At 37.2% G+C, this 20,920-nt stretch overlaps 1 protein-coding gene across 7 annotated transcripts in view; it reads right to left on the reverse strand.

The window, feature by feature from the left end:
- Positions 1 to 20,920, reverse strand: part of Rnf13 (ring finger protein 13) — a 114,710-nt gene that overhangs the window by 37,706 nt on the left and 56,084 nt on the right. For 6 of the 7 annotated variants that reach the window (XM_046440453.2, XM_046440454.1, XM_058578321.1 and 3 more), the window contains one exon: positions 5,544 to 5,631. In XM_046440453.2, the coding sequence (XP_046296409.1) occupies positions 5,544 to 5,631 (88 nt within the window). Of the gene's footprint in view, positions 1 to 5,533; positions 5,632 to 20,920 lie in introns of all 7 variants that reach the window. The other variant, XM_046440457.2, reaches the window with a different exon arrangement.

Genomic DNA, 20,920 nt, shown 5'->3' on the forward strand with positions numbered 1-20,920 from the left:
ACTTAATCACTATTTTTATATCAACAGAACGAATAAATTGCTTTATTAATGGTATAAAAAATAGAAAAAAGTAAGAGCTTTCTTCCCACTCAGTGATACTCGTCAGATAACCTGTCATATGTGAACATGCACCTACCTCATGGTTTTAAATAGCAGCAGAGGTACTATCCCAGGACCATCTATATTTTAGGAAAATATTTTCTATCTTGCTAGGAAATTTTTCTCTATCATATATCATTTATAAAGGTATATAATTCCAAGTTTTAATTGTCAAGTAAAATAAATTTTACTCTACCATGTATCAGTTCAAATTTTTTTTTTTTTTGAGAATTTTAATATTTATTTTTTAGTTTTTGGCAGACACAACATCTTTGTTTGTACGTGGTGCTGAGGATCGAACCCGGGCCGCACGCACGCCAGGCAAGCGTGCTACCGCTTGAGCCACATCCCCAGCCCTCAAAATTTATTTTATTTGACAATTAAAACTTGGAATTATGTACCTTTATAAATGTTTTGTTCTTTCATGAAGATACTCTGACAAACTCAAATAGAAACTTTGGGCTTGTAAGTATCAACCTATAATGACTGAAAATAACACAACTTCTGAATTATGGTATCTAAAGAGATGTAGAGACTGTCATGTTAGGAGAAGACAAAGATGAAGAAAGAGAAAAGCGCCTTGGAGACCATAGCATTATTTATTCATTGATTTATTGAACACAGAAAATGTTCTAGTTCATAAAAAAAAAATTTAAAAATCACTGAATATTTTTCATACATAAAACAACTCTGTGAAACACATACTGCCAAAAGTGCTATCATATCATAGATCAACTGTAACCTGAACGGCCAGCTCCAACCCCTCCAGACTCCTGTATCTAGCTGTCTGTCTGGTGTCTCCACCTGATCAACTAACAGGTGTCTCAGACAGAGCCCTGAGTGTCCCTTTTCCCTCAGTCACCTCTGTAAATGGCATGGCCTGTGTTTCTCAGGCTATCCTTGACACTTCCCTGTCCTTGGCTCCAGACATCAAATTCTGTCAACTTCAAAACAGACCCAGAATTCTCCTGCTTCTCACAGTCTGACTGCCAGACACCTGCACTCTTCACCCGGCTGCTGCACGGGCTACCTCAAGGCTCTGCCTCTTGTGCTCCTGCCACCTGTCACTTCCAGTCTACTCTCCACAGCACAGCCAAAGCAATCCTTCTAAGTATGTTTAAACTCTGTTTAAAACCTACTGAGGGGCTGGGGATGTGGCTCAAGCGGTAGCGCACTCGCCTGGCATACATGGGGCGCTGGGTTCGATCCTCAGCACAACATTAAAATAAAATAAAGATGTTATGTCCACCGAAAACTAAAAAAATGAATATTAAAAAATTCTCTCTTTCTCTCTCTCTTAAAAAAACAAACAAACAAAAAAAAAACCAACCTACTGAGCATTGAGCATGACTACAAGTTTCAGCATGACACAGCCTCTGGTTCCCATGTCACTGAAGGCCTCCGTCCCCCTTTCCCACTCTGCCACTGGAACACCTTGGGAAGCTCCAAGCATGTCTTGTTTCAGAGCCTTGCACAGGGGGCTCCCTCTTCCTAGAACACTCCTTAGAGATCTACAGGATGCAACCTCCCACTTTAGACTTATGCTCAAATCTCAGTGTCTTGTAAGAAGCCTCTGACACCCTATCTAAAATACCCACCCTTCCTTCTCCCTGCCACTCACATCCCCTTACCCGAGAGATTTTTCTTCACAGAACTTATTACTTCTTGACATAATAGCACTTCTATTTCATCACAATTTCATTTCTTCTATCCCACTCTAGAATGCAATGATAACTAAACAAGCACTAAATGATGACTAAACCAGGTAACCTCACAGCAGATCAACAAGGTAACTATCATCACCATCCCCACTTCACAAATGAGAAAACCGAGACACAGAGATGTGGGATAATGTGTACACAAATACTAGGTCACAGAGCCATAGGTAGCTAAGCTGGATTCAACCCTGGCAGGCAGTTTCCCAAAGTACTTGTAACATCTGCACTCTGCTGCCTCAATGAAAGGTACAAAGCAGGGCCTTGTACCTTTTGCTGCCATTATAGTACTTAAAACAGTGCTTGATGCAAAGCAAACTATCAAAAAATATTTGCGGAAGGAAGAAAGCAAGATAAAAAGGAGAAAGAGCAAACCTAGAGCTACTGATAACCTGCCCTGGTTGCACAGCTGGGAACCCACACAGCCTGCACTTGGACAGCTCCTCCTGGCTCCTCCCTCTCCACCACAGCCTGGGTTCTCTGCACACCTTCTCTCACATGGTCTCCACAATCCAGGTCAGACAGAACTATGAGGATCTGCACTTTTACAGATGGCAGTAATGGCTGTCCAGCTACTGACTCCCCTGGAACAAATCCACGTCCTGGTCCTGAAGTTGTTCTTCCCATACATGCTGCCTCCTGAAGATAAAGAATGCTACCAGCTCATTGACTCAACCCATTTACATGTGGATGATATAAAAGTGAGTGTATTTTTTGCATGATATGTGGCAAAAGGAGCTTTTACTAAAAACTTCCTTTTGTTTCCAGACATTAGAATCTTAACTCAGAAAAACACCAATACTCCTTGTAGGTAGGGACTAAGTCCTGAAAAGGAGTACAGTCGGGTTCCTTCTAATACATCCATACTTTCTTTCCTCTACCAAGAAACAGCAAAGTTGAAAATGGTAAAGATCTTCACAACACTTGTCTTTGGATATACGAAATGTTTAAACACCCACCCCCCCACACACACACACACATACAAACATAGAGAGAGTGAACAAAAAAAAATCACAAAAAAGCAACCCAGGCAACAAAGAACCAAAATCCAGAGCAATTTTTGAAATACGTTAGTTTGAAATAAATTAATTGGAACATTTCCATGGCAACAGCAGGATGATATAGTTACCTGCTACTTTTAATATTTAGCACATCCTCCTTAGGAAATGACGATTGTAACCAAAAGGTTTTATGGTATTACAAACACAAAACAGTTTCTAAAGGGAATTGACACTTGCAGCTTGCACAATTTTTATTGAATATACGCCGAAAGAGCAAACAGGCCACAAATAATCAGTTGTTCAACCTAGAAAATATTGAGCCCTTGAGAAGATCTAGAGGGCTAACAAAAGCTGGGCTCAGGCCTTTAGCAAATACACAAAGAGTGGGTAACATGCTTAGAGTTATACAGCTAATTTGAGCGAAGCTGGAATTTGAATCTGGCCAGAATATGTGTGTCACTTTTCCATAATGTACATAGATGGCAAAGTTACTGACCTATGATGTATCAACTGAGATGATATTTTTAAGGGAGGCGTCTAAAGGAGTGTGTCAAGTCTGCAGTACATTCTGTACAGTGAAGGAAACTCAACAGAGTGAAGATACAACCTACAGAATGGGAGAAAATATTTGCAAACTATACAACTGACAAATAGTTGATATCCCAAATATATAAAGAATATCAAAAATTTAACAACAAAATACATCCTAATTCTGAAAAATGGGCAATAGATCTAAATGCACATTTTTCAAAAGAAGACATAAAAATGGCCAACTCACACACGAAAAAGGCTCAACATGACTAATTACTGGGGAAAGGCAAATCAAAGTCACCCTAGTAAAAGATATCAACTCACCCTAGTAAGAGAGGCAAACACCAAACAAACTAAAGACAGCCAGTGCTGGCGAAGATGTGGAGAACAGGCACCTTGCACACTGCTGGAGGGAATGTACATTAGCACTGTCACTGTGGAAAACAGCATGGAGCTTCCTCGAAAAGTTAAGACAGGACTACCATCTGACCCAGCAGTCCCACTACTGGGCATCGGCCCAAAGGAAAAGAAATCGGCACCTTGAAGAGACATCTGCACGCCACGTTCACTGCAGCTCTATTTGCAATAGGTACAACCTAAGCATCCATCAACTGAGGAATGGACAACATGGCACAAATGAAACCCTACCGTTTGTGGCAACACGGATGGAAGTGGAGTCACTGTGCTAAGTGACGTAACCCAGGCACAGAAGGATGGTATCCCATGATCCCACTCACACATGCAATCCACAAAGTTCATCTCAGAACAGCTGGGCTATCAGAGAATGGGACAGTGTATGGGGAAAATGTGATCAAAGTACTGAGTTACTCAGGAGCAAGAAGCTCTGTGGTGCTCTTGTACAGAAAGGTGGCTGATTTTGAAACTTTTCACTACAAAGAATGAATAAATGTTTGAGAAGACAAATGTTTAACCCATTAAACATATGCAACATACCTGTATTGGACATTACAAGGTATTCAATTGATATATACAAATTTTATGGTTTTGTGTATCAGTTAAAATAAATTTTACTTAGTAGACTCTGTAGTAGCAACAGTAGTCATTTGATAAGTAAACTCCCTTCATCTAGTAAGTCCTGTAACACAGTGGTTATTGATCTGTTCCTAAATGCTAGAAAAGCTTAGGATTCTTCATTTATTCTACAATCATAAAGATTAATTACCTAGAAGATTAAAATGATAATTTAAAATATAAAGAAATCAACTAAGGAGCTCATTAAATTTTAGATATTATAATTTTACCTCACCATGTTAGGGGTAAGAAGGACAATGACCAATGACACAACCAAAAAAGCACTACATAAGAGATAAAAAGATGTGTGGGTCAAAAGAATATAAAATATGTACTGCTGAGAACACGGTTATTTAGAATCCTAAGTATGTTCTGATGCACCACTAGGTCATGGCTTTGTGGCCACACTTTGCTCCAAGTTCTACTTTATACAGACAAATTGATGGAATTTAGTAGCAAGAGATATGAGAGCTATGTACTGAAAAAGGAGAAACAAAGATCTTCTAATCATGAATGTTGGCAGTGACATCTTAGTAGCAATTAGGTTTTGATAAAACCTACAGTGTTCTGTTTTACAGAAACTACACTAAGTGAAGCCTGCAGCTTAAAAATCACCATCTGAATAAAGCCATTGTAACTGAAGTTGGCTCATTTTCCCTATAAGCCAAGGTCCACCAAGGCTAAGAAAAGATATTCCCATTTCAAATGAAAAACATAAACATACAATGTAAAGTCAAGAATGACAACTAATAAGAAAGTACATTTATGGGGCTCTGAACTTCCACCAAATTAGGAGATACTTATAGTATCTGTGTATTCTAAAATTTAATGTTGTGAATCTACAAATAAATCACAAAAAATTTCCTATAGCATTCTTAACTGAACATTTTAATCTCTATTTAAGGCTTCAGTTTTCCTTCAGTTTTCAACAAAACACCAATAGATTAAAAACTCAGGCTTAAAAAAATTTAACACACTCAGACAAGAACAAGTAAATTCCACTTCTATTGTGAATAAGATTATCTGAAGAGGGCTAGAACTGGGAATTATGATAGAGAAGAAACTTTGATGTTTAAACAAAAAATTAGAGAAGGAAAATCCAGTTACTTTTTAGCTTTGAATGCTCTGTCAAACAGGAGAGAAGAAAAGTGATACCTGTACTTACTGTCGTTGGATCCCATGCTAATGAGGTCATCAGAATCAACATTGTGGACTATCGCTGCTTTGTATCCTGCTCTTTGTGCATTTAACACCTGCAAGTCAGAAAACACTGGTGTGATGAGGTGGAATGTCCCTCAACTTCAATAAATATTAATAAATCTCTATTATATATCTAGAATTAAATTATATACACGTGTAGGAATAAATCTCAGGTGTTCTTGAAGATAACAGATGCTACAATTGATATCCAAGGACTTCTTAAGGTATATTCCTGATGGTTGTAAGTGAAATCAGAAGCAAATAAAGGATAGGGATACAAGCTCAATTGCTAAATGGATCTGAAGCAGTAAACATGTAGTTCTGAAACAGAGACTGATGCTAGGGCTTAGGTATCATCAGACTGTGGGCTTTCAAATCCTGTCTCCTCCACTTATTAGTAGAATAAAGTCAGGGAAATTATGTTTGATTTTTTTTTTTAATCTTCAGTTTACTAATCTTTAAGATTGGAATGGGGCTGGGGATGTGGCTCAAGTGGTACCACGCTTGCCTGGCATGCGTGGGTCACTGGGTTCGATCCTCAGTACCACATAAAAATAAAATAAAGATGTTGTGTCCACCGAAAACTAAAAATAAATATTAAAAAATTTTCTCTCTCTCTCACTCTCTCTCTTTAGAAAAAAAAAAAGAAGAAAAAAATTGGAATGGCAATGTCTTTTTCATTCATAAAATAATACTTTAAAAATGCTTAATTACTACCATGCCTAACACACAGAAATGAGTCAAATAAAATCAATTTCTTACCATTAGCTTAATCATCAACAATATTACTTCAAATTCCTTTTGAAAGCTTTGAAAAATTAACATTACCTCCAGTCTTAAGTTACTTACTGCTTCTATATAGCTATTAAATCTTTCTTAAAGCTATCTTCCAAAATAGTAACCTTTGCCCCTTAAGAATATCACTGCAGAATCTTCTTCTTCTTCTTCTTCTTCTTTGGATAAAGTATCCAAACATACTGTTACATTTCACTTGTAAAACAATAATCTGTTACAAATAAAAATGAATCCACAGCTAAACTACTTATTGTATGACCCTTAGGCTAGTGGTAAAAAATAAGGATCAGATCATTATGTCCATATTGGTTAAATAAACACACATAAACACAAATGTATATATCTTAAGTACTTGAAATGCTTTTGGAGATTTTTTGAATACATGTTTTAAAACATAGTTGTATATAAAACTAGAACAAAACCATAAACACTTATGTATAATATAATAACTTAATGTATAGTTATTAAACACTTAATAGGAACTCTTGAAATATATCACTTTAAATGGTTGTTACATAGTAATGTGTCTCTCAAAATGTTTTCTGTGTACTTGTGTTTTTAAGAAACAGGCAAATTAATTTTTAAAAAGAACTTCCATGTCTAATATTAGTTCCACCTTAGTTATCAACATTAAAATTATTCAAAATTCTATTACGATTGAATAAAAACAAAATCTAAATCAAGTTCCAAGGAGTCAAGTTCCCAAGAGTAACAGGATGTGTCATTATTCTGACAGACCCGGGTTCTGAAGCGTAGGCAAGAAATGAGGTCCTGTCCTCAGGCCCGCTGGCAAGCGGACTTCACAGAGGTAAAACTCTCTCCTGCAGTACCCTTGCCTTCTCTGGAACGACCCCACCAATGCAAGTTGGATTTTTGAAAGAGAGCAGTGTGGACAAATCAGAATAATTTTATCCCTTTCCTGAAAATAACTGAATCTCTAGGAAATATTAATATCTCACGAAATTAATATTTCGCTCAGCTTTACAGCCTCCACAGCACCTAAGAAGTAGCCTACAGAGGAGGAACTCACTATATAAATACCAGTTGAATAAGTCAATGAATAAATTTTTTGTTCAAACTGACAGCTCACAATATAACATCACAAACCTAAGTGATAAAATTGGGCATAAAGAGATCTTTAAAAACTAAAATAATTAGTTTGTTGATGCAGGACTTACTCCTATTAGGAATAACAGCCAGAAATAAAGAAAAGAATAAAACTGTCACAAGGAGTGTTGTATAGTCATGCAAGAGAATGTCAATAATCAAGAGCATAAGTTCACTATTTTCTGCAGATAAGTGCATGTTTTTTTAGGTGGATTTTATTATTCAATTCAAATTGATAAAATGTCACTCCCCATAGCCTCTTCAATACCACATTCTAAAAAGAGAAAATAAAATCTCTGTTACAGATATTCTAATTGTTAACCCCTATTTACCATATATATTAACTTTACCATAGCAGTGAAGACTTCACTTAGCTTTTACTTGTGCCTGGTTGGGGTTCCTATGAGCTTTTCTGATGTTTTAATGCCCGTTTTAACAATTTCCAAAAATCTAACCATGTAATTGAGGAGAAATGTTTCTTCCCACATTCAAAAGGGCCTTTTGCCACAGATACAATTTGAGAAATAATTAGAACAATATCAAAAGCTGAAGTTTTAAATCTCCTTTTAAAGCTAACACATATAATAACTGAAATCACACAATTTAACTTTCTTTCCTCTGCCGAAGTACATACATGAGAGCAAAGGTGTACCATGTAAAGACACAGTGTGTGGTCTCAGGAACGACAGTAAAGAGCAACCCTGCAGTGCAATTCTGGAGTGTCCGCTGAGTGTCCATACCAAGCAGGCAGAGCGTGTGCCAGGCAGAGCACAGGACCAGGCCAGCAGACGGTGCGCTCTAGTTTCTAAGGGTTTGTTCAGACTTCTGTCTCTGCTTGGAGCAGCCTTTGTCTTCTGGATGCCTATCAGGCCTTCAGGACCGGCACTTCGATGAAGCCGCTGTCCTATTCCATGTGCACATGCTGTGTCACCCACATTCATGGTCCCCCCACCCAGGAGTACTTATGCTGTTTTCAAGACCTCACACAGGGTCATGCATTGTATTTATGTATACCTGTACCATCCCCTATCCAAAACAGGTCTGCAGAAGGTCCTGCATCTCCTGTAGAGGTCAGAGTATGAAGTCTCTGGTGAGAAGAGACAAAGCATCATCAATTCTGTAGGATGCTTTCTCACTCCCAAATTATCAAGATCCACCAGGGCGCGAGAATGGATGCCTAACATGCTGCATGTGTGACCAAGTCTCACCACAAGGTTCTTAAAACTATGCCAAGCAACCAAGGAGGAATGTCCCCTCTCACTCCAAAATGTAACTGTTTACATAAATACAATATAAAATCATATCACTAACGGAAAGAATTTTGTAAGCTTTAAATGTGAACTCCAAAATAATAGAAGCATGTTCCAAAAATTTAACAAGCATGATTTTCCCAAGGTTTTTGTTGTTGTTGTTATTGATTTTTTAAAATAAAGAAATAAAACTAAATCAAGGAACACATTAACATATGGACCAACAGGCTTATGAATACAAACAAGGAAAATATATTCATGTTTAGGAACTATAAACTCATGTGTCACTCAAATTAAATTACGTTTTCAACTAAGGAGCAGCTGGTATTTTTAAGAACACATGAAGCAGAAGTAAAACCTAAATCATTCAGTAATCATGTGCAAGGATTCGCATTCATAAAATGCAACCTCAAACACATGGTGTCAGATGGAAGCAAAGAGCTCAAAGATTCATGAATAAAAAGCATGCATGGTGAACAAAAACCTAAGTCCAGAAGAGCCATCAAAACTGCACTAGAAAGCTCTCTGAACTGTACTGCCAATCTGCCTTTTAAAAGAGACTGATCAGAGTTATTAGTTCAAACTGCAGTAAATTCACTGAATATTTTACATTTAATCAACAAATTAGATACAAATAAATTTTGAGGACCAGGTGGCCCCTAACCAAGAGCTTGACAGAAATAAGGGACTGTTGGCTTGTTATTACAAATAGCTAATATGTCAGAAGATAGCAGATTGCCAAAGGAAGAGTTGTCAATAAGACAGGTTCTAAAATAAAACCTGGAAATGTCATAAGAGTTCCTTTTATCTTTCGTTTGGACAAATTAATACTATTGACTCTAGTAGAAACATCTTATAAAAAAGAAAGAAATGACTGTGCTGTCACAATGATCATGAGCAGAGATCTTTTCAGGACACACAGGAATGAGGAGTTGGGGAAACCACTGACAGAACATATATACAGGCTCCAGAACAACTACCACAGGAGACCTGTATTTACTTACTATCTCCAGTATTCAACACAAGCCTACAAGGCAGACAGTCTTTTCTGTATTTTAGAAACAAGGACAGACAGGTAAACAGAGCTACCCCGAGGTCACACAGAGCTCAGATCTGAAGTACAGGTGCTTTGTTTTGGATCTTGAATGTACTTCTAAGGTCCACGTTTTAAGGCTCTAATTTAGCTTGGCTGTATTAGTCATCTTTTCGTCACTGTGACCACAATATCCAACAAGAACAACTCAGAAGAGTGCATAGTCAGACAACTCCACTGCAGAAACATCACAGCAGAAGGGCATGGCGGAGGAGAGCTGCTCAGCTCATGGTAGCTGAGAAGCAGAGGAAGAGAAAAGATAAGCCCTTCCAGAGCTTGCACCCAGAGAACTACTTCCTCCAAATAGGACCCACCTCCTCACAGTGTATTTACCTGTTAATGAATTAATCCATCAAATGGATCAACCCACTGATGAGGTCAGAGTCCTCAGGATCCAATCACTGCCTATAAGCCCCACCTCTGAACCATGCTGCATTGGGGACCATTCTTTCAACACACAAGCTTGGGAATGGGGGTGGGGGGGACATTCCAGGTCCAACCATATATTGGCACTACTAGAAGAAAGCCTAAGGGCTGGGGCCTAAGAAGAGTTCTCAGGTCATTGGGGTAGGAGGTGTGCCCTCACAGAGAACGGTGGGTCTCTTTGTCCTCCTCTGCTCCCAGCCCCTGTGAGGGGAGCAGCTTGCTCTACCATGTGCTCCCACTACCCTCCACCTCCCCATCACAGGACCAAAGGTGGTGGGTCCAAGATGCTATGGCCACTCCCTGAAATCAGTGTTACTGTTGCTAATGAAGTGACACAGGAACAAAGGGACAGACTGGGAAGTTCCTTGAAGGCCACTCAGAAACTAGACTTGGGGCTTTCCCCTTGAGCAAGGGGCTGAGGTGGCTAGAATGATGTTGCTGGACACTCTGGTGGTGCTCAGCCTGCGGGAAGAAGAGGCTGAACCTGTGGGAACAGGTGCGATAGGTGGGGTGACAGTGATGTGTGAAGAGTACCTATATAGCCAACTGCTGACCCGGGGCTCAAGGATGCCCGTGGCCAAAGAGGAAAGTCAGAAAGAGCTTGTTTGGACAGGGAGGCACCAGAGACTAGCTGTAAACACACTCAATTTGAGTTTCCTGGGCAGAAAACTAAGAATGATCGGGATGTGAGAAAAAAATGTAGAGATATTCAGCAAAGTCATTCATTTATTCACTCAATAAATACTTAGAATGAATCTACTACCAGTTGATGAAAACAAAAAGTTATAAAACACAGTCCATTCACATTTTCACCTTTCTTATAGTCTTCAGTCCCGCTACAAACTATGCACAAACTGAGCTGATCATCCTTCATCGTTACCCTGGGAAGAGGCACTACAAATACACAGATCTGTCCACACATCAGGGCTATCGATCTGCAAGAATAGTAAAAATGCAGAAGTTGACTCCTTGATAGAAAAGAGCCCAATTACTATATCACATGGCACTCTGGATGTCTGTGTAAAGTAAGACACACGGAGAACATTTATTATTTGAAATGCAACTCTGTACTTCCTAGTTCTAAAACTTTTAATTACAGAAGCTCTTCTCTTGCATGGAAAAAAATTTCTAATGTTTGAACACTGAAAAAACAAGCTCAAAGGTATCATCTCAGACAGGCAGACCAACAGGTGACTGCCCTCAACACTGCTCATGCATCTCCCATGGATACCCAGTGTTTCAGAGAACAACTGGCTTCAGGTGGTGGCAGAAGGTGTTTGATAAAAGAACAGTTGTGGGGCTGGACTTATAGCTCAGTGGCAGAGCACTTGCCTAGCATGTGAGAGGCACTGGGTTCTATCCTCAGCACCATATAAAATAAATAAATAAAATAAAGGTATTGGATCCATCTACAATTTAAAAATAATTTTTAAAAATCTTTTAAAAAAGAAGAAGAATTGTTGCTTTAAATGTGATCCTTTTTTTTTTTTTTTGTGTGTGTGTGTGTGTGGCTGGGGATTGAACCCATGACCTTGTGCATGTGAGGCAAGCACTCTACCAACTGAGCTATATCCCCAGCCCAAATGTGATCTAATTTTAATAACACTAACTTAAGTTAGTGTTATTAAAAAAATCATTTATTTTAACTGGGAAGTGAGAAGAGAATATACTGAAATATGTCAGATTATGAGTAATTCATGAAATAAAAATATACATGGCATATGTATGTATAAATTTCAATCACAAGTCATTATTTTTTTTAGTAAAAAAGTAATAAAGTGAAGTACAGAGAAGAAGTAAATATTGAGGAAATTCAACTCCCCTGGCTTAAGTATAAATATAAAAATACATCTGTCTTACAATGTATTCTAAGTGCTTAACCACTAGCAAAATAAAGATTATTTTAGTGTTGCTCCCAATCTACTTTCCTGGCCAAATATGAACTTGAATTCATATTTTAAATTGTTATTTAAAATTTTTTTTTGTTAGCAGTGTCATCTACAAAAAAAACCCTATAGATAATGCTATTTGCTGGTAAGAGACCAAACACTTTCTCCTTAGCAATGGCACCAAGATGAGGTTCACTCTGGCCACCAATCTTCAACATGGTCCTTAAGCTCCAACCCCACCCAGTAAGATGTGAGGAGGACGAGGAGATGGGGAGAGCAAAGGGTGGGGAGGAAGGAAGGGAGAAAGGTGGGGAAGGGAGTGCCCAGTGTGGATGAAGAGACAAGGAAGAAGAAATATTTGCAAACTGACATACTTGTCCATTTAGATAACTCTACCAAAAGGTTACTAGAAGAAATAACTCAATTTGGAATTCTATATTAGAAGAAATAACTCAATTTGGAATTCTATATCCAGTAAAACTCTCCTTCAAGAATGAAGGTTAAAATGGGCCAAGGAGCTAAACAGATACTTCTCAGAAGAAGACCTACATTCAATCAACAAATACATGAAAAAAAAATGTTCAACATCTCTAGCAATTAGAAAAATGTAAATCAAAACTAAGATTTCATCTCACTCCAGTCAGAATGGCAGTTATCAAGAATACAGACAACAATAAATGTTGGCAAGGATGTGGGGGGAAAGGCACACTCATTCCTTGCTGATGCGAATGCAAGTTGGTACAACTACTCTGGAAAGCAGTATGGGGAGGGGGACATGGGGGCAGGAAAGATGGTGGAATGAGATAAGACATCATTACCTTAGGTACATGTATGACTATACATATGGTGCGACACTACATCGTGTATAACCATAGAAATGTAAAGCTGTGCAGCAATTGTGTGCAATGAATCAAAATGCATCCTTCTGTCATATATATGTAACTAAAATTTAAAAAAAAAAAAAGAATAATGAAGGTAAAATTTGCCTGTAATCCCAATGACTCAGGAAGCCGAGGCAAGAAGATCTCAAGTTCCAAGCCAGCCTAGCAACTTAGCAAGACCCTGTCTCAACATAAAAAACAAAAAGGGATGGGGATGCGGCTCAGTGTAGAGCAAGCATCCTAGTTTCAGTCCCTGGTACCACAACCAACAAACACACAAAGACAAAAAAAAAAAAAAAAAAAATAGAAGGTAAAACTAAGACACTGACAGATAAACAAAACTGAGGCAATCTGTCAATAACCCTATAACAGCTGAAATAGATAGTGAGAAAACAATAACTTGAATCTACACAGAACAAAGCATTATTAAATGTGAAAATAGAATAAAGACATTTTGATTTGTAACTCTTCTTTTCCTGTTTTATTTACTTATTCATTCATCCAGCCTTTTTCATTATCATCCCAATCAAATGCCAGAGATTAGCAGAATGGACTTAAAAGACTGATCCATATCCATATCCATACACTAGCAAAGAACAATCCAAAGTAAAATTAGGGGAAAAGATCCCATAGCAGCAAAAGGAATATAAAACATCTAAGAATAAATCTAATGAAAGAAGTATACAGCTTGTATGTTGAAAATTGCATAACACTGTAATAAACTGAAAATAAAAAAGTGATACTGAAATTTGCATGAAAATTCTAGAGACCAATCTTGAGAAAGAACAAAGTTAGATGATTCTCATTTCCCAATTTCAAAACCTACTAAACAAAGCTAGAATAATTAAGACAGTGTGACAAAGTATAACAGCAGACATATAATATAGCTCAGTGGAATACAACTGAAATTAAGAAAAACATAATATTTCACATGCAAGATTCCTGCAAAAAAAAATGTTTAACTTACATCTAACACGACAAAACAATCAGATAAACCCAATTGGTCATTATACAATACAGCTGTCCTGGATTATCCCAAAATATCAATGTCACAAAAGACAAAGAGAGAATGGGGAAACGCTTGCTTCTAGGCATGAGCACAGTCTCTGATGTAGATTTTCTTTTCCTTTATAAACAACTAGAAAACTAGACAAAATTTATGAAACAACTGCTTTCAAACACTGAGCCACCAGTACTGTGTTCCTGTGCTGATGGTGCTCTCTGAGGCCATGAAACAAGGTGATTTCCACAATGGCCCTGGCTTTCTGCCTGGATCAGAACATTGCAGTCTCATTGAGTTTTTTTTTTTTCTCATTGAGCACAAAGACCGGAGTTCAAGGAAGTTCACATGGATTAAATTTGAATTTTCAGCCTAGAGTACCACTGAAGGATCTTATGCAGAGAAATTACTTTAAATATTTGCACGGGGTCCTGTTGGGTCTTTGGCTGAATAGAAAGATGGGCATGAGACTATGAGCCTGGACAAATAATCCCACCAGGGAAAGAATAATTACTGGGGAGTTTAGGATGAATAATTCCTAGGGCTCTGTCATGAGAAGTTCAAGTTCTGACTAACCAGAGTAGACAGACCTCCCTGGACATCCAGAACATTCAGAGGACACACGGAAGAATCACACCTATTAGTAGAGAACAGTAGCTAAAACAGTAGTCCCAGAATAAAGGCTACTCTGGATCAACTTAATAAATATTTAAAACAAGCCTCAGAAGGACCAACTTCATCTGGAATAAAATGCCAACCAAAATAAAACTAAATGATCTTTAAAGAAAGTCAACAAAACCCACACAAACAATGTAACACAATGTCCAGCAAACAATCAAAATTACTGGACATACAAAGAAGTAGGACAACATCGTGACCCATAAACAGGAGAAAAATTGTCAGTAGAAACAAATCCAAAAATGACTTGGAAATGGAATTAGCCGACAATGACTTTTAAATAGCTATTATAATTTATAACTTACAAACTAAAAAATTATATTCAAAGATCTGAAGGAAATATGGACAATTCTCAGAGAAATGGAAGATAGACCCAAATAATTTAAAAGACTCAAATGAAACTTCCAGAGAAAAAATATTACAATATGAAAATTTACTTGATGGATTTAACAGAAGATTAGCTGTTATAGAAGAAAAGCTCAGTTAATCTGAAGATAAAGCAACAGAAATTACTAAACTGAAACACAAAATAGAAGAGGGAAGAAAAAAGATCAAGAAAGTTGCAGATTAAAAGATGATAGCTAAACTCCTGATTGGATACTAAAATGATTAAAAAAAAAAAAAAAGAGCTACATGAAATATTTTCAAGACGGAAAGTTTAGATTTGTGCTACTAAAATTACCAGATAACAATATTTGTCGGTAGTAAGTTTCCTCAGTGTATGCACTATGGTGGGCAAGTAGGAGAATGCATTAGCATACAGCAAGACACAATATATGGGGATTAATTTAAAATAGTTTAGAACAAAAAGCACTTGGGAGTTGTTAACCATGGCTTGTTTTCAGCAGGATACCTATGTCTTCACCTTTTTTTATAAACCACAAGTTTTGTCTTAGGGCATTATTTTTTTAACACCCAGCCTAGTGCTTTGACAACCTGAATCACTTTAATCAGGCTAGTTTCAAAAAATAAACTTTAAATAGAATAATTTGCATCTATCATGATTCATTGATAAAATGACATAATTATTAAGTAATTTCATGATGCCTCAAAAAGATCAGACACACACCAAAAAAATGCTGCTGTACTTAAAGATAAATGAAAAACACAATATGAAAAAACTCAATTGTGATGTTACATTTTTAGAGTATTACTTTAAAAATTAATAGATTTCTTTCATATTTTTTGATAAAATATTAATTACTAAAAAACCAAGCTTGTTTCTACCCTGAAAAGCAGAGATCTAATAAAATTTAAAGTATTTTGAATGTCAAACTTGATGTTCCCTAAAGAAAGCAACAATCTTGTTTATTGTATCTATCTCAATTCTAGAAGAGTATTACTCACAAACAGTGTTTAAAATAAACTGTAACTAACATAACTGTTTATGCTGCCCTATCCAGCAAGATAAAACTCACAAAAACAAAGTTTTCTATTATCTGTTTTTTAGTTCCCCTTAAAAAAAAAAAAAAAATCACAAAAATTTTTACTTTAGTCATTGTGAAAAAAAAAAAATCATAATATATGCTGCAATTTTCCCAGTTTTCTCAAGTTAAAGGGCACCAAGTCTGATCTGACCTTTTCCAGTAACTCAAGGTCATCATGAATAGGTGTAAATGTACTGTAGTTGCCTTTTGTCCTCAATGCTAAGTGTCAAACATTACTTCCTCTTTCTCTTTGGGTTTACAATCCGTAACAGTCAGATATCACTGCCTCTGTCCACACTTAAAGTATTTTCTGCAGTGGAGAAATAACAAAACCTGACAAGAATTTCTTTTCTTCTTAAGACATTAAGTGCACAAAAATTCTGAGAAGCAGTATCAGAGTACATGGTTTTGATGCTGCAGCTTTGTGACATTTACCACGGAGACACACAGGCATGTTCCCTTTTTTACCTGAGGTTCTGTTCTGGAGAACTGACCTTTGGTAAGTGGCATACTGCTCCCATACATGTTTGTTCAGGCTAAGTTGAATTTATTTAATGCATTAGAAAATATTTTTGGTTGTGTCAGCAAAATCTTCTCTGTTATATGAAAAGCCACATTTATTTGTTTCAAGAACACCAGAAAACAGAAGCCAGAATTCTTGGAACTTCAAAAATCAAAGATTTTACATGTTCCAGTGGTATCATTTAAAAAAATCAATCTGTACTATTTTTAATGTTTTTTTTTTGTTTGTTTGTTTGTTTGTTTGTTTCCTGTACTAGGGATTGAACCTAGGGGTGCTCTACATCTGAGTTGCATCCCCAACCCTTTTTCATCTTTTATTTTGAGGCAGGGCCTTGCTAAATTGCCCAGGCTGGCCTCAAACTTGCAATCCTCCTTTCTCAGCCTCCTGGGTAGCTGGGATCACAGGCGTGTACCACCACACCCAGCTCCAATTTGTACTGAGTGATAAGATTTCGTACTAATTATAAATAAAAGCAATTTTGAATTTATAACTGCTTGGGCAAAAGGATACTTTAATGTCCTGGCCAGCTTTCACTACTACAAAGAAAAAACTTAGTCCAAAATCACTACAGTAAAATCATTTAGTGGACCCACATGAAATTTATCTTTTAAATAAAAAGGAATTTAATATACTAAAGTATTTTAGGTAGTATAGGTAAGTTTCTTAAAGCTATTGTAGGGCTGTGGCTATGTGCTGTATACATACCCATGCATGGATAAAAATAAACTTCTAACCGTGGGTTGTAGTAAAAAAGTTTGGCACCCAACCATACAGATAGTCCCCAGTGTTCTGTAGGTTGACTACAATCAGAAGAGAATGGTCTTCCACATATTGCAACAATCATATTACATAACACCCTTACCAAATCAAAGCCATTATCTTATGGTCTTTGAATGTGACTGTTTCCAATAAAGTTTAATATTGTGTCTGGCACACACACTTAGTACTTAAGATAATAAAATTAGTTAATTTAATAAAGTTAAATTAAAATAAAATAATCCTTTTTTTCCTGGTGACATTAAGCAAACGTTGAATAACCCTTATATGCATCTACTTCTACTGCTTGCTATTAGCTTGCAATAAAAAGAAAACCTTTACTTTGTAAGTGAAAAACTTTAAAATGAATCTCTAACCTGCTTAAATATTTCATTGTTTTTATTGCAATTTAAGCCTTAAAAGGGTGTTCAAAAAATATTTTCTAGTTCCTAAGTATACTAAAGTATATATTAAAATGAAGAATACCATCTGAGTTTTGGATACTGACACGTTTCATATTCCAATCAAATCTTAATTATTTCACAATCTAACACAGCAGAAGCTCCATTTCAACCCACTTACTATTGAAAATAAAAGCAATTTTGAATTTATAACTGCTTGGGCAAAAGCATACTTTAATGATAACTAGGCAACCAAAGGATAACTCTGCACTTACTCTCTGCCTACTTGGAACTGATAACAGGACTCACCCTCCACTTGGAGAATCACAGCAGGATCCTGATGCCCAGCGCCACCCAGTGCCAAGCCTGTGCACTCCCTCCCCTGCCTGTGCACTGGGTTGGTGCCTCCTGCAAGCTCAGGACACAGCACTATAAAAACAGGAGCTCTGCTCCCAGGAGGCCCCAGTGAGAAAACACATCCAGGGGATTCCAGGCCAGAATCACGCATGAGAGGAAAATAATATTACAGAGCAAAAGGAAAGAATCTACAGTAGAGAAGAAGAAAATACAGAGGACTGATGGGTTTTCTCTGGACTTTTTAAAGAATCTTTGCCATCAGGAACTTTTCCAAACACAAGACGAAAAATGAGTAGCTATAATAAGCAATCACTGTGTGGTAAACTTAGTATTGCTTAATTTAAAATGCTTGATGTCAATGTTAAAATACTTCGAATAGAAAGTTCTCTCATTATTTTGAAAAATGGTAAGTCTGGTGGTTTGTTTTCAAAATCTAGTATTCAGCCTTAATTGAATCCAGTTGTAGCCCTTCCTTTTTGCCACCCTAATTCTACAAGGAGCCAATCGCACAGACTGTAAGCCCAGACTCCTCCAACCAGAGTGTAGGGCAACAGCACAGGCTGCCCTGTCCTCCCACCTTCCAACTCAAGTTGAATTTCTTGTGGCACCTTGCTACATTATGAAAATCAAATAGTGATACTGCTTTAACATGGTCTGTGTGTGTGTGTGTGTGTGTGTGTATGTATATATATAACAAAACCTAAAAATAATCACTTGATAATAATGTCCAATGAAGATTAAATTGATACATTAGAAGGTAACAGTTTCTCTTAAGCTCATTATTCTGTAAAGGTTAAATTTAAGTTTTGCTCTCCTGTTAAGTTTTGCTTTTCTGTAAGCTTAAGTTCTGTTTTCCTGGAACCCGAAACTTATGTTAAAAACAGTTACTTATGTCAAAATGTACCCTGACCCAACACCCCCTGACAAAACGCATGATTATTCTGTAATGGTTATTTTGTAACAATCCCACCCTAGCACCCTAACTGCCATATGAATTTCCCTGTTTAAACACTGCATAAAAACTCTGCTTAAGCTGTGCTCAGAGCTCCAGCTTCTCTCAGGAGAACTCTGAGCCCCAGCATGCTGGTCCAATAAACCCCTTTGCTTTTGCATGAGACAGTCTCTTGGTGGTCCTTTCCTCCGATGTTTGCTCGACCCTAACAATGCAGACATTCATTTTATTATTATTTAAACTGCACATACTTTATGATGTTTTTATTGTGCAGACTACTTTACAAAACTCAAAAAGGTAATAAGTCAAAACAAAAAAAGGAACATGGTACATACAATACTGGGTGGTTCGGAAGCCTGGCTCCTCTGACCGCATGTTGGCCTTGGCCAGTGGCAGCAAGGTGGCAGTGTTGGCCCTGCCCTTTACTGCCTATTTTACACCTAAGGACGGCTCTGGGAGTGCAGGGCTCGCATCCAGGCCTTTGAACCCTAATGGGCAGGCACCTTTCCAACAGCACTCCTCAGGCACACGCCTTTACTACGTTTTTAAAAACATTTTGAAGTAAATCAACAAAAAAGGTTATAAATCACTTTGTAGGAATATTTAGAAACTATTTATTACATGACCTTCACTAGTTATGTAATAACTGCAGTTTGATTTCTATTCAAAAATCGTATTTATCTGCCTAGTGCTACTGATGTGGAGCTCGCACTTGGAATACCAAGTAACGTGTTCTCCTGGAGGCCTGAGAGAGGGAACAAAAGGTAAGTGTAGAAAGGAAAACAGGAGGACTTTCATAAGATAAAATTCCACAAAAAAAAAACAATAATCCAGAAAATGCATATGATAATTTTTTAATTCTCATGAAACACCTGGACCTTGAGAAAAATGGTATAAATGGATACACAGATTTAGAAATATTTCCAAGGGCACTTCAAGAAATGAACACAAAACCAACAGAGAATTCCAATAATGCTGTTTTTTCCCCTACTCTGTTTAACTTACATTTAAAGCCCTGATGGTGGTTTAAAATACTTCATTTTGCACATATTAAATGCCAGTGTATTAGACACTGGAACCACAGACCTCACCATGATCTTTTCCTTCAGAGAGCTGATAGAGACTAACATGGGATTAAGCAAAATGCAAAAGAAGTAATTAATTCTACCTTGGAAGGAATCAGGAAGGATTTCAGACAGAAGATAATTCCTCTTAGATTTCTTCTTCAGAATGATTCAAGTCACTTTCCTAATTGAGACTTAATATACCTTTAATTTATTTATCAAAGAGCCAATAATGTTTCTAACCTCAAATGCTCACTCTTACCAAAAAGTAACATTTCCAAACAATTATATTTTGTAACATCAAAGAACAGCACTGTACAAAACAACAACAACAACAAAAAGCATTGCTTTGCCTGTCCTCTAAAGAGCTGAACTTTTTAGAGGACACAGTTTTTGTCAGTGAATGTGTTTTCAGAATCAATGGTTGACATGTCATCAGGAGTTCTCTTACTGCCCTTTCGAATATCTCACATATCCAAACACTAAATCTGAGTTCTACTGCACCTCATCTCTTCTCAGGGCACAATAGACTGAAAGACTCAGATTGCTTCTCTCAACAGAAGCAGAAGTTTAGGCAGTGCTCTTTATCTGGAATGTGATTCCACCCTCCAGAAATTGTTCACTGCCCCTCTGCAGTCTCAGTGGCTGCCTCTGCATCACAACACTTGGACTGATCTGTATGAAGAAAATGAGCCATTGCCTTTATTAAAGCACATAAATTCTACTTCATCATTAACTTTTAA

This window comes from Marmota monax, unplaced genomic scaffold (assembly GCF_021218885.2).
Source record: "Marmota monax isolate L192 unplaced genomic scaffold, Marmota_monax_Labrador192_F-V1.1 WCK01_AAM20220418_F8-fsc00256, whole genome shotgun sequence".
NCBI classification, from domain to species: domain Eukaryota; kingdom Metazoa; phylum Chordata; class Mammalia; order Rodentia; family Sciuridae; genus Marmota; species Marmota monax.